Raw genomic sequence first — 13,222 nt, 5'->3', positions numbered from 1 at the left:
CATGGGACAGGGTTAATGTGGAGGGGCCAAGAATGGAGGGAGGGACTTCTACAGGAGCCTGGAGTGCCAGGACACAGGGAATGGCAGAGAGTGGGTTCAGATGGGATGCAGGGTGGAAATTCCTCCCTGGCCCAGGGTGCCCAGAGCAGCTGTGGCTGCCCCTGCATCCCTGGCAGTGCCCAAGGCCAGGCTGGATGGGTTTGGAGCAGCCTGGGGCTGTGGAAGGTGTCCCTGCCATGGCAGGGGTGGAATAGATGAGTTCTGAGGTCCTCCCAGCCCAAACCATCCCATTCCATCCCATTCCTCCCAGCCCAAACCATCCCATTCCATCCCATTCCTCCCAGCCCAAACCATCCCATTCCATCCCATTCCTCCCAGCCCAAACCATCCCATTCCATCCCATTCCTCCCAGCCCAAACCATCCCATTCCATCCCATTCCTCCCAGCCCAAACCATCCCATGTTTCTGTGATTTGGGCTGGTCCTTTCCATGCCAGGCCCTTCCTCACCCCGTGCTCAGCTGGCTCCAGTCCCAGGGCAGTGGGAGCCACTGGGGGAACTGGGGCTGCCGTGCTCGTGGCACTGGTGCCACCCCTTCCTGCAGAACAAATGCCAGGATAAATCACTTTGCACTCTGTCTCCCTGAGAGATGGGTTTATTTTTTATGTCACTAAGCAGGGTTTTGTGAGAGCACATCTCTGTTTCTATCATTAGCAGCACAAGTGCAGAGTCAGGGGCTGGGTACTCACCAGGCTGCTCATTGTGATGTCTCCACACTTTCCCCTCCTCCCTCACTCCCAAAGCAATGAACAGGAAATCCAGCTGCTGCCTGAATGGACACATTTCCAGCAATCTTCCTTAATTCTTTATTTGCTGTAAAATGAGCGGGGCAGAAACTGCAACGTCAGTTCCTCTCCTGGGGCTGGGCCTGCTCCTCCTCCCAGCCCAGCCTCTCCCTGCCCTCTCCCCATCCCAACCTCTGAGCTGGGATGGAAAGCAGGGTGGGGGAACACCTGATTGCTGCCCATGAATTCCTGCAGGGAACAGCTTCCAGGGAATTGCTGTGAGCAAAGCTGAGCGCTCAGTCCTGGGTGTCCCTCCCTGCCCTGACGCTGATTTGTGCTAAGAGAGCTCAAGCTTCGCTTCTGCACCTTCCAGAGCAGGGCCTGGTGGCATCTCCTGCCAGGCAAAGGGAAAATTCCGAGTGTGCTGCTGTGAATGAGGAAGGTTTGTAGCAGTGGGGAGGGAGCCAAGGACCTGCCTGAGCCAGGGGAGCAGAGATGGATGGAGAACAGGAAGGGAAACCCTGTGCAGCCTGTGCCTTCCTCCTCAAGCAGAGCCCTGAGGATGCTCCAGGGATAACTCAGAGCTGTGAGCACACACCAGACCCTGCCCTGCAGAGGGGACATCTCTGGGATCCCTCTGGCATCTCCCTCTGCTGCTCTGCACAGGTCTGGGAACACCTGGGGGCACCTTGCCCTGGTCCCAGCTAACAAAGGGAGATCCCAGAGCTGCTGAAGGCAGCCCTGAACCAAGGGAGGGCTCAGGGGGCTCTCCCAGGAATTCAGCCTGAGCTCGGCCCCTCTGGAGCAGGAGGAGAAGGAGAAGAAGGAAGAGGAGGAGGAAGAGAAGGAAGAAGGAGGAGGAAAAGCAGAAGGAGGGGAAAAAGGAGAAGAAAGAAAATAAGGAAAAGGAGGAGGAAGAAGATGGGCAGGAGGAAGAGAAGATGGAGGAGGAGGAGGAGAAGGAAGAGAAGGAGAAGGGAAAGGAGGAGGAGAAAAAGGAGGAGGAGGAGGAAAAGGAGAAGGAGGAAGAGGAAGAAAAGGAGCAGGAGCAGAAGGGCTGCAGCAGACAGTGCAGAAATGAGACAGCTTTGGGGAGGTCAGGGCAGAAATGAGACAGCTTTGGGGAGGTCAGGACAGAAATGAGACGGGTTTGGGGAGGTCAGTCCAATTGGTTCCATCACATCTGGGATTTCCAAGGTCAGGGGTGAGATGGATGCAGGACAAGGTCCAAAATCCCAGTGGGCACAGCTGGAGAAACTCATGAATTCTCCATCCACGTCCTCCATCCCCGGGAGAATCTCACCCACTGCAGGCTGCTCTGCCCCTTGCAGTGACCTTGAGGAGCCCTGAGCTCTGCACAATCCTGCAGAAATGCTTCTGTGCATCCACTGGGATGTTAGGAAAGATCTCAGGGATTTCAGGGGTGCAGGCAGGTTGGTTACAGAGGATCCAACCCTGATAAATCCACATTTAACAGCCACTGTGCCCTTGGCTGGCCCTTCCCAGCCTCTGCTGTAAACCATGTGCTCAGCAGCCTTTTAAAATTATTATTTATCCTTTATCACTGTTATTTTAGGTTGTATTGTGCCTGGCGGAGCTTCCAGAGGCAGCTGAGGATAAAAATCTTGGGACAAAAATCAATAAATTGGTACCAGCACTCCAAAATCCAAGATCAATAATTATTATTTTTAATTATCATAATTAATTTCATTAATTCCTAAGGGATTTACAGACAGGGTCTGGCCACAGTGGGCTGGGTCTCTTGTTCTGGTAGAAATTATATTTAATTGGAGTGAAGGAAATAGAATTAATTAATAGAATTAATGCAGTGGGAGAATCAGCTCTCTAGTTAAGGTGGGTGTTTATTCCTCAAAGGAATAATTTCTTTAAAGGGCACGTTAGGACCCACTAAAAAGTGCAGCACTGCTGGAGTCAGGGGATTTCAGGGTAAAATAAACTCAAAGCAGAAAGGTATGTGATGATAAATGTGTATGGGGGGTTCTTAAATGATCAGGGAGAGCAAGAATGAAAAATAGAAATTAAAAAAAAAAATCCAAAATGACAAATTATTCATTGTGAGTGAGTGTGATGTGGCTTGGGAGGCTGCCAGACCATTCTGGGAACTGAGAGCCCCCCTGATTTCCTTCCCAGCCCTGGGAAAAGCATCCAGGTAAAAGAAATGGCTCTCAAACAGCTTTTACTTGGGAGCAAAATTTGGTTTTATTTCAATAGCAGTGACATTCCTTTTGTCATATCCAGGCTCTTTTGTTCCCTCCAATGCTGCAGCTTTGGGTGGAAGGAGCCTGGCAGCCACACCTGGAACTTGTTTTCCAAAAATAACATTTACTTTTGGCTAATTTAATACTTTGCAACTTCTCAGGAAGAGTTTTTCGTTTGCTTTCTGAGGGACTGTGTAAATATGAATAAAAGTCAGCTGTTTCACGAGCAGGGAAGAAAATAAAATAGAAAAGGAAAAAAAGCTCCTTTGGCAAACACCCACATGGAAGTTTTTAAAAGCAGCCTCAAACTGCATCTGTAGGCTGCAGCTCCTCCTCCACCCCTGTGTGTCCCTGTGCTCCAGAGAGGGAGAGCAAACAGGAATTCACCATTTTAAAGGCACTTTTTGGGGCTTTGGTAAAAATTTGCAGCGGTGCTGTGCTGTCCCCAGGCATCCCTGTGCTGCCAGGTGTGAGCCTGGAAACGAGGAGGGAATTCCCGAGGTAAGGTGGCAATTCCCTTCTGCAGCTCCTTTGAGGAGAACTTGCCAAGTTTGGATTTTCTGTGGCACAGTTTGGAGCCTCTGCAGGTGTTTGGGGCTGGCTCAGGCCCAGCTGATTCATAGCTGAGACCAGGGCAGAAAGGAGCTTCAGCAGGTGAAACAAAGGGAATTTTGCTGAAAATGCCCCAAAGCACCTTGAATTAAGAGGATTTCCAACCTTCCTGGCCAGCAGAAGCTCCTGCCCTGCCTCAGACCCCTGCCCCAAATGAACCCACAAAGGAAAACCTTTTATATCATATTATCCACAGAGATTTCAGGCCTTTCTTAAGCTGCTTTACCTGGTTGTGACCAAACCTTTTTCTTGTTTAAAACCACAGAATTTCAAACTAAAGACCTTCATGGATGCTGCCTGTGCCCTGTGCAGTCTCCCAGACCATCCCATCCATAAATCCCTGCAGTCTGAGCATGCAAAGTAATTTAGCACAGGAGGAACCCACCCTGAGTCCAGGTGAGCTCAAGAATAAGGAAAATCTCACTCCTGAGAACTCTGCAGATGGCTCAGCACTGACCTTCATACTGGAGGTTTTCGGATGTAGATGAATTTTAGATTAAGAACTACGAATCACAAACTCTGACAGCATTCAGATTCTTTTCTGTGCTGATTTGTGGGCCATTCACTGCAATTTTTTGGTTGCTGATGCTGCAGCTGTTTTTGTTCAGTTCCAAGGGACATAAAAGTCACAGGCTGTTGATTCCTTAGTCCTGTTGAATTATCTTAGGGACTAAGTCAGGTTTTTGTTGCTAATCCTTGCCACTGTAAATTCAGAACTAATTAATCCCTAATGCCCAATATTCAGTTAAAAATCTGCTGTTCCTAGGGGATTTCTGATCAATTTGTTTGCTGGAATATTCCTGGTGGCTGTAAGCGGCAGAAAGTCAGAGACTCTTTGTGCACAGGAATAAAAAGTAGAAAATTCTTCTCACGAGCAACATGGGAGCTGCAGGATGCTTTCAGGAGGATTTTTAGAAGTTTCTTTTTGATAATTTCAGAAGGAAGTGGATTGGGGCAGTCAGTGCTGCTGGGGTGGGGAGGCTCTGGGTGGGTGAGCTTAGAGCAGTGCTGGCCAAGCAGAGCCAGGATTTGGAGGCTCCTGTCAGGAGGAGCTTCAGAGGGGTTGAGGATGAGCTGGAGAGAGCCTGGGGAGGCTGGGGGGGCTGGGATCCTCCAGGCTGAGCAGGAGAGAGGCTGGGAAGTAGGGAGGGACCTGCCAGAGACACTTTTTTCCAAGGCAGATGTGGTGGGAGGAACCATCTGGTGTTTGATGGCACTGGCTCAGTGCCCCAAGCAGTGAGGGGATCCTCAGCACCTCCCTGTCCCACCTCAGCCCCTGTGTGAGGCTGCCAGGACCCAGCTGAGCTGGAGGTTTCTGATGGAGGCCGTGGCTGTCGTTAGCTCAGCTCTGTCCATCCCTCATTGTGAGAGAATCCCAAATCCCCGAGGCTGGAAAAGTCCCAGCTGTGCCCCATCCCCACCTTGTCCCCAGCCCTGAGTGCCACCTCCACCTGCCCAGCCCAGGAGATTTTTTGGGGTTCCACAGGAGAATTGGGGCAGAGAAGGACACCCAGGCCAGGAGAGCCTCCTGTTCCTGCTCCAGCTGCAGATCCATAAACTGGGGCTTGGCACTGGGCTTCAAAGCAGGAGCTGATTTCCTGCTGGTGTTTCACAGCCTACAAACCCGGCTTATGGCAGCAATAAAAACAAACCAGGGGCTCTTAACTCTGACACAACAAAGCTGTGCCTGTGCCTGTGTCCCAGATGGGGAGCAGCACGAGTCCAGCACAGCAACCTGGGCAGGAGAGGGGCAGGAGCAGGAGCTGGGGCGTGGGAAGGACAAGTTGTGCTCTGCTGCTGCCTTCAGAGGCTGCCTGGAGCAGAGGCTGGGCAGAGTTACAGCAATAAATTGGTTTTTATTAAAAGCCCTTCACAGGACACACCTTGGGCAGTGCCAGAGCCCGGCCGTGGCTCCACCCCAGATGGATCCTGGCCACGAGTTCTCACACTTTGATAAGTTTGGGTCCATTTCCATGCTGGGCTTCATTGTCCAATTCCAGCTCCAGGTGATGCAGTCCCACCCTCCCAGGTTGCTCCCCTCCATTCCCTGTTGTTTGCACTTTTGGGCTGAAGCTGCAGCGGTGTCCTTGGTTCTGGGGCTGGAAAAGGATTGTTCTGTGGGACTGAGCTGTGAGGAGAACCTGCTGACACTTGATATGGAGTGCAGAGTCACACATTAATGCAGTGCAGAGGCTGGGAAACAGGAAAGCTCAAACTGAAGGCATCAGCCCCTGGAGCAGGCTGGGAGTGACCAGCAGCAGCACTCCCATGGCAAAGCTGAGGGATTCCCACATTCGCCAGCATTCCCAGTCTGCATGCACAGGAAACAAACCAGTCACTGGACACAGAAAGCACAGCTGGTGCCTTTCTGGGGCAGCAGTCCCCTCACCCTGGTGCTGGTGTGAGGAGGAGAAAAGCTGGAAGGTTTTTAGGGGGGAAAATGTGCGTTCTGAGGAGGTTTGGAGAGTTGTGAGCAAAGAGGGAGCACAGCACAGATCAGTCGGGTGGTGAGAAAGGATTCACCCCTCCCTCTTGCCTTCAGCTGTTCATTGACATCTCTTACTGTATTTTTGGTCTTCTGAGAGAGCCAGGCTGTCCACGGGATGTCTCTGGGCTGCGGTTTGAGTGCAGCTGAAGGCTGGGTTTGGACAGCAGAGCTGACAGTAATTGCTGAAGGTGAGAGCAGCGAGCTGGGAGAGCTCCTAGCGGCCCTGTCACAGGCAATAACCCACAGGTTTTACAGCTGCTCCCTCTCCCTCACACAAACACAGCCTGGCAGAGGCAGGGAGCGCTGCAGATGCCTCTGCTCTGGAGCAAAGTCACCCTTGAGAAGTTTACTGCTGTCAATATTTGATCCAGGAGGACACAACCGCCCGGCCGTGCCCTTTCCTGGGGAGCAGCCCTTGGACTCTGCTGCCTGCTGGGGCTATTTTGGTGCTCGAGGATGAAATTTAAGCTTTGCCATTGACAGAGTAATGTGATGTGAGGCTGAGGAGGCTCAGAGGGCATGGCTGGGGGCTGTCAAGGCCAGGCTGGCACCCAGAAATGCTGTTTGCACACGAGGTGTGGCTGCCACTGTCACCCCAGTGCCACCTGTGACTGGGGAACCCCTAAACTCTGCCAGGTTGGGGTGGGCAAGCCAGAGGCTTTCCTTAAAGGGCTTTTGAAATATAAAGACATTTCTTCTGTGCTCTGTATTTCAAGCTGGACTCCATTTCATTTTTGGGGATGTGTCATGTCCCTCTTAATTTCTGTATTTACGCAAAGTGCTCCATTTTGCCCTGCTGGAATGAGGCTGGATTGAATCTGCCCAGCAATCTGTCTCTGCTGACAGCTGAGGGACTCCTTATCAGCTCTGTCCTTCCTGGGGACAGAAGAGACAGCAGAGACAGGGAAGGCAAGAGGTGCTGTGGGAGGGGGCAGAAATTGAGGGAAATAAACCCATTTTTATCTGGGAGAGAACAAGGTGAATCACTTTGATATTTCCTGTTCCTCAAGTGTTGTCATGGGCAGGATATTCTCTTACAACACTTGGAGGGTTTTGGACTTCTCTGCAGTGATGAGCAAGAAGTTTTCTTTGGATTGAGGTGACTCTCATTTCAAAAATAGCAGTTTAGTGTGGGCTGGGGAGATCTGGTCCAGTTAACCCCTGCTAACAGCTTCTTTTTCCCTGATAATGATGGAGCTTTGAGGAAAATCACCACCCCAAAAGTGAAATGTGTGGGGAATCGAGCAACAGCTTTTTTTTTATTGAATCCCAGCTTCAGTTTAGCAGCTGTTCACCACAGAAAGTGAGGAGCCTCTTGAAATCATGGATTTAATGGTAAATGCAGTCTTTATTTATGTCAGAGTGGCTCTGCTGGCCTCAATCAGGAGTCCCACACTGGATGGGAGCTGAATGACTCCCTGCACTTCCAGGAACTCCTGCATGAGCTGGGGGGGACAGCGATTTCCAGGGGAAGGCTAAAGAGTCCCTAAACATCATCTGCTCTGTGTTACCCCATAAAAACCATGTGTCTGCCAGAAAACTGCACTGGCATCAGCCCTTACTGCACCCCACGCTGTGCTCCAGAAAGCTGGCAAAGCGTTATTATAAAGAGGATTTTTAATCTTACACTTACAAAGAGAAGAGCAAAGTCACACAGTGATAAGTCCAGCTCTTCACTGAGAGCATGAGACATAGAAACTGAATTTAGTTTAGTAGATTTAGTTTATTATTTATTATTTAATTTATTATTTTAGTTTTAGTAGTTTATTATTATTATTATTTATTTTAAAATAATTTTTAGTATTAAATAAATATAATTTATTTAATACTAAATAAATACTATTAAATATATACTATTAAATAAATATATTTTAAATTTTTAGTAGTTTATTATAATTTTTATTATTATATTTATTATTATTATATTTATTTTTATTATTATTATTTAATTTATTATTTTCGTTTTAGTAGTTTTAGTTTATTATTTATTATTTAATTTTGGGGTTTTTTTTAGTTATTTTAGTATTTTTTGTTTCATTTTAGTTTAGTTTATTTTTACATCCCCCTCCCTGCTCTGTGGTGCAGCAGAGAGTGTCACAAATGGGTAATTTTGATCACTCAGTTATGTCCAAAGGTATTGGCAGAAGGGGTTTTGGTAGGATGTGGTAGAAGTGTGAATTAAAAAGGTTCAATGGCAAGGCTCACTCTGCTCCTTACTACAGGGAGGAGAAATACAAAGGAACAGAGAGTTAAAATTGATCTAGAATTATTTACAAATGATTTCCACAGTGACCAGAGACCCAAAAGGGTCAGGGAGATCCCCCAGTGAGTTGTGAGGCTCAGAGGACCCCTCTGCTCTCTGAGCTCCTGATGGAGTCTGGGTGCAGCTGGGTCCAGTCTGGGCGTCCTGTGCACAATTTGTGTCTGATGGAGTTGGTTACATGGATTTAATCACAATTCATTCAGGAACTGAGGTCTGTGATGAATACAGGGTGAAAAAATCCATTTTATCCATCAGCCTTGCCTAAGGGGGAATCTCTCAGTCTCAGGTAAGGAACCTTGTTGTACTTAAGGAAAAAAGCTTTTGGCTGGAAGTCAAATTGCACTCGCTGGGAAAGGTGTGTGCGAGGCTCCTCACTTGCTTTGTTCCTTGGTTAATGAGTCCTGGAGAGGCTGCCAGCTGCTCTTCAGTGCTCATGGTGCTCCATGTCCCTGCTCCCCTGTGAGGCTTTCCTGGAGGAATTCCTGCCTCTGCAGCCTGTCCCTGCCCATTCCTGGCTGGGTTCAGGTTTTCCTGGAGGAATTCCTGCCTCTGCAGCCTGTCCCTGCCCATTCCTGGCTGGGTTCAGGTTTTCCTGGAGGAATTCCTGCCTCTGCAGCCTGTCCCTGCCCATTCCTGGCTGGGTTCAGGTTTTCCTGGAGGAATTCCTGCCTCTGCAGCCTGTCCCTGCCCATTCCTGGTTGGGTTCAGGGCTCAAACCCATCCCTGCCAGAGCAGGAGGGCTGGGTGGGTCTGTCTGGAGGGAAATGGGCTTTGCAGAGTGCTCAGCCCACCTGGGACTGTGGTGTGTCAGACATATTTTATGAAAAACCCTTTTGCCAGGATCTTTTCTCCTGACAAGCTTCAGCTTCTCCATGTTTTGCTGCTTTGGAATGTGATTTGGAGAATTGTTTACCCAGCATGTGGAATTGTTTTTACTTGGTGATCAGTGACAGCCACCTGTGTCGAGGCTGTGAGCAGTCACAAGATTTTATCATCATCCCGTTCCTTTCAAGCCTTCTGATGTCTCCTTTCTCTTTTCTTTTAGTATAGTTTTAATATATCATTTTCTTTTAATATAATATATATCATACAATAATAAATCAGCCTCCTGAAGCATGGAGTCAAGATTCTCATCTCTCCCCTGGTCCTGGGACTCCTGTGAACAGCACCCCAATGGTGGAGCAGCTTCCCAGCCCAGCACTGCAGGAAATGGGGGTGGCAGTGACTCAACTCTGCTGTCAGCACTCAGCAGTGGCAGAGAGGAGCTGATGGGCTCAGGGATGGAGAGTGGCAGCGTCTCAGTGAGCTGCTGCTGGCAGGGGACACGGTGTGGCCATTGCTGCCATCTGGGGGCACTTCTGGTGAGTCTGTGGGGCCTTGTGGTCACCTGCTGGCCACCAGCCAGCCCCCCATGGCTGTGACAGGTGAAATCTTTGTTAATGCCTCAAATCCAGAGGTGGATCCGTTCATTTATCCATTGATGGGGTTTATCCATTTTATCCATTTACCCATTCGCTGGGTTTTCCCATTTCCCTGAGGAGAGGAGGAGGAGAAGGGGCAGAGCCAGGCCAAGGGGACAGTGCTGTGTGCTGCTGTTCACAGGGTCCCAGGACGAGGGGAGAGATGAGAATCTTGACTCCATGTTTCAGAAGGCTGTTTTATTAGTTTATGATATATATTATATTAAAAGAAAATGATATTTTAAAACTATACTGAAAGAATAGAAGAAAGGATTTCATCAGAAGGCTTGGAAGGAAAGGAAAAGAAATGGAATGATAATAAAATCTTGTGACTGGCCAGACAGTCCGAGACAGCCGGACTGTGATTGGCCATTAATTAGAAACAACCACATGAGACCAATCAAAGATGCACCAGTTGCATTCCACAGCAGCAGGTAATTATTATTTTTCTTTTCCTCTGAGGCTTCTCAGGAGAAAAAAAATCCTAGCCAAAGGATGTTTCATAAAACGTGTCCGTGCCAGTTCCTGTGCCAGGTGAGCTGAGCTCAGCCTGGCAGCTGAGCACCCCTGAGATCCCCAGTGCCACCAGTGCAGCCTTTCCCTGCTGCCTCCTGGATTGCCTTTGGGTTTTGGGGGGTTTTGTCTGTTTGTGAAGATTTTTTTACCCCGTTTTAGAAATTGTTTTTGGGGTTGGTTTGGGGTTTTTATTTCACTCTTATCTAGAAAGTTTCAGTGATTGTAGAAGACTCCATGATAGCAAGATGGTACAGATATTGTGTAACATCAGTGCGCACTAAAATTACATTTTTTTTCTAGAAGAACAAAGGAAGAAAGATGCCCCCTAACTGGAATTTTGACATACAAAACCACTGAAAAGTTTTTCATCCGTTTTGCAGGAGAAATCAGAATTAATTTTATGCTGATATCTCACAGGGTGAAACCACACCAGGTATTTTGTCCTATGGAAGAACTCCAGAGCAGGAGCACAGGAGAGTGGATTTTTGGCTTTTTCCTCCAAATTCAGGTTGGAGGTCAGGCCTCAGGGACACGGAGGTGAACCTCTAGACCTCTCCCCCTTTTCTTTGCAAAACACAGCAGCAGTTTTTGAATCAGCAGATTGCCCAAAGAACCACCAGCTGAAGCTTTAAGCTGCAAACAGGGGCCAGCCAAACTCTGCCTTTTTGACAAAAATATCCTTTTGACTCCAGCAAATTTCCCTTGCAAAATGCTGTCTAATACACACATCCTGAATTACTCCTCTGGCAAGCACCAGCCAGGTCTGCAGAGTGGGGGGCTCATTTGCATTGCAAAGCTGCCATCAGTGTCTGGGAAGGCTGAGGCACTTTTATTCTGATTTTCCTTTGAAGCCAAGTAACCACAGTGGCATTATTTGCATCTGGGCTGGCATTGACAGGCTGTGGTGGTGCCTTTCTCCCTGGCTCCCTGGAGACAGCACAAGGGGTAATCAACAGCCTCAAGTGCTCCGAAACTGAGCCTATTTTTTCCACTGGATTAGCAGCAGCAAATGCACAAGCACATTATTAAGATGGTGCATTCATTTCTTTGGAGTCAGGACGGAATTTTGATAGAGTTAAAAACCCCATTAATATTTACATCACTTAGTGGTGCTGGAAGTAAGTACATTTATTTTAACTCAAGCTGCAAAGCATTTAGTTCTTTGTAATTACAGCACTGCTATTAAGTATTCATAAGGCTGCACAATAGAGTGTCACAGGAAACCTGGTTTAATTTAGTGGTAAGTCAATGTTTTAGGTTTGTGTAAAAACAGAAACTAATTTACCAAGCCTTCTTGCTTGTGTTTTCCCACCTGGGCTTTGCAAACTTTCTTCAGCTTGGCTCTATTCAAGCTCCTTTTTGTACCTTTGGAAGTTGGGAAGTTGCTGGGGAAGTCTTGCAGGTGTGCAGGTGATTTGGGATGGGCAGAGCCAGGCTGGGGGGAGAGCTGGAAAGCTGCCTGATGGAAAAGGAGCTGGAAGTGCTGGTGTAAAGCAGCTGAACATGAGCTGGTGGGGCCAAAACACCGAGGGCACCTGGATCCTCCAGTGAGTGCCTGCAATGGGGGAAATCTGCATTTATGGGAGATCCTGGAACCAATCCCTGTATTCCTCTCTCCCCTGCAGGATGAGGTCTCTCCTATGGACGTTGAACTCCCAGCTACCTGAGCCTGCTGCCTGTGATGGAAGAGCTGGATGTGAATGTGAGGTAGGAGGAAGGACTCAGCTGCTGCAGCCACTGAGCTGGGCTGGGCAGGGACCCTCAAATGCATCTGCAGGGCTGCAGGGAGCATTCCCTCCCTGCCTGCTGATATGATAAAACTCCCTGCTCATGCAGCAGGGCCTGGTTTGGGGTTTCCTGGAGCTCCTCTGAGGACGTGACATCACCCTGGTGTTTGGAGGAGTGTCAAGCGTGGCCTAGACGAGTCAAGGATTTCTTTTCAGTAGAAAATGTTATGAATTTTGAAAAGGTTGCAGTGTGATGTTGGAGAGACATTCCTGGAAAATTTTGACAGTTCAGTTTGGAACTTGCATTCATCACAGCTCGAGGGAGGTGGCAGACCTCATTTTCTCTAATTCCAGAGTAGAAAAATAAATGACCCACGAGTATTTCCTATTTATATTTTATTGGATTTTGTAATTTCACGTGTTTCAGAGATTGTTATTGGGTACATTTATTACAGGCAGTAGGTTAATGGGATCCTGTCAAGGGGTTTGAAATGAAAACCTCAATTTGGTTACAGCAATCCAGAGAGGCCAAGCTCTGCCTGGCTTGGGCTCTTACCAGTGTAAATCACAATTGTGCCGTGTTTGGGACTATGAAAGCCTCACCAGACTTTGGGTGAGGCTCCATCATCTCCCTGCAGAGCATTCCCAGGTGCCAGGAATGAAGCAGAGCCCCTGGTGGTCTGACAGCCCGTCCTTATGTCATGGGAGCTAAATCTCATTCTCTTGTATTTTTGGAGCACACGTGACTCTTATCTACACCAGTTCTGCATGGCAGTTTTGCCCTGCATTTTTCTGCCTTTTTTGCCTGCCCTTTTCCCTCTGCTCCTTCTCCTCCCTTCACCCCCACCCTCCTTTTTTTTTTCCACCCCCTTTTTCCCAACTTTTTGTTCTGCCATTTCCCCCCCACATGGTTTTTCCTGTCTGATTTTTCCTTTCTTTTTCCCTGCCTTTTTTTCTTTAGCCTGCTTTTTTTCCTGCCTTTCCCCCCCTCCTTTTTCCCCATCCTTTTCCCTCCACCTTTTGCCCTGCCTTATTTTTCCCCCCTCACCTTTCTTCCCTTTTCTTTCCTCTTTACCCGTTGCAACAATTTAGGAAATGGCATTTAACTGAGAATCTGAGCTTTGCTCAGAGCTGGCACCTGATTTTCCTGGGG

The 13,222-nt window shown here is 48.4% G+C and overlaps 1 protein-coding gene across 4 annotated transcripts in view; it reads left to right on the top strand.

Moving 5' to 3' along the window:
* HTR4 (5-hydroxytryptamine receptor 4) overlaps positions 1-13,222 on the top strand; it is a 66,378-nt gene that overhangs the window by 8,585 nt on the left and 44,571 nt on the right. For all 4 annotated transcript variants that reach the window (XR_010784605.1, XR_010784604.1, XM_066560343.1 and 1 more), the window contains exon 2: positions 11,968-12,049. Coding sequence is in view for 2 of the 4 variants with exons in the window: in XM_066560343.1 (XP_066416440.1) it covers positions 12,024-12,049 (26 nt within the window). In the remaining 2 variants the exon portion in view is untranslated. The remainder of the gene's footprint in view (positions 1-11,967; positions 12,050-13,222) is intronic.

This window comes from Molothrus aeneus, chromosome 15 (assembly GCF_037042795.1).
Source record: "Molothrus aeneus isolate 106 chromosome 15, BPBGC_Maene_1.0, whole genome shotgun sequence".
Classification (NCBI taxonomy): Eukaryota; Metazoa; Chordata; class Aves; order Passeriformes; family Icteridae; genus Molothrus; species Molothrus aeneus.
Note: the sequence above shows the minus strand (reverse complement) of the source record. Positions and strands in the feature narration are given on the sequence as shown.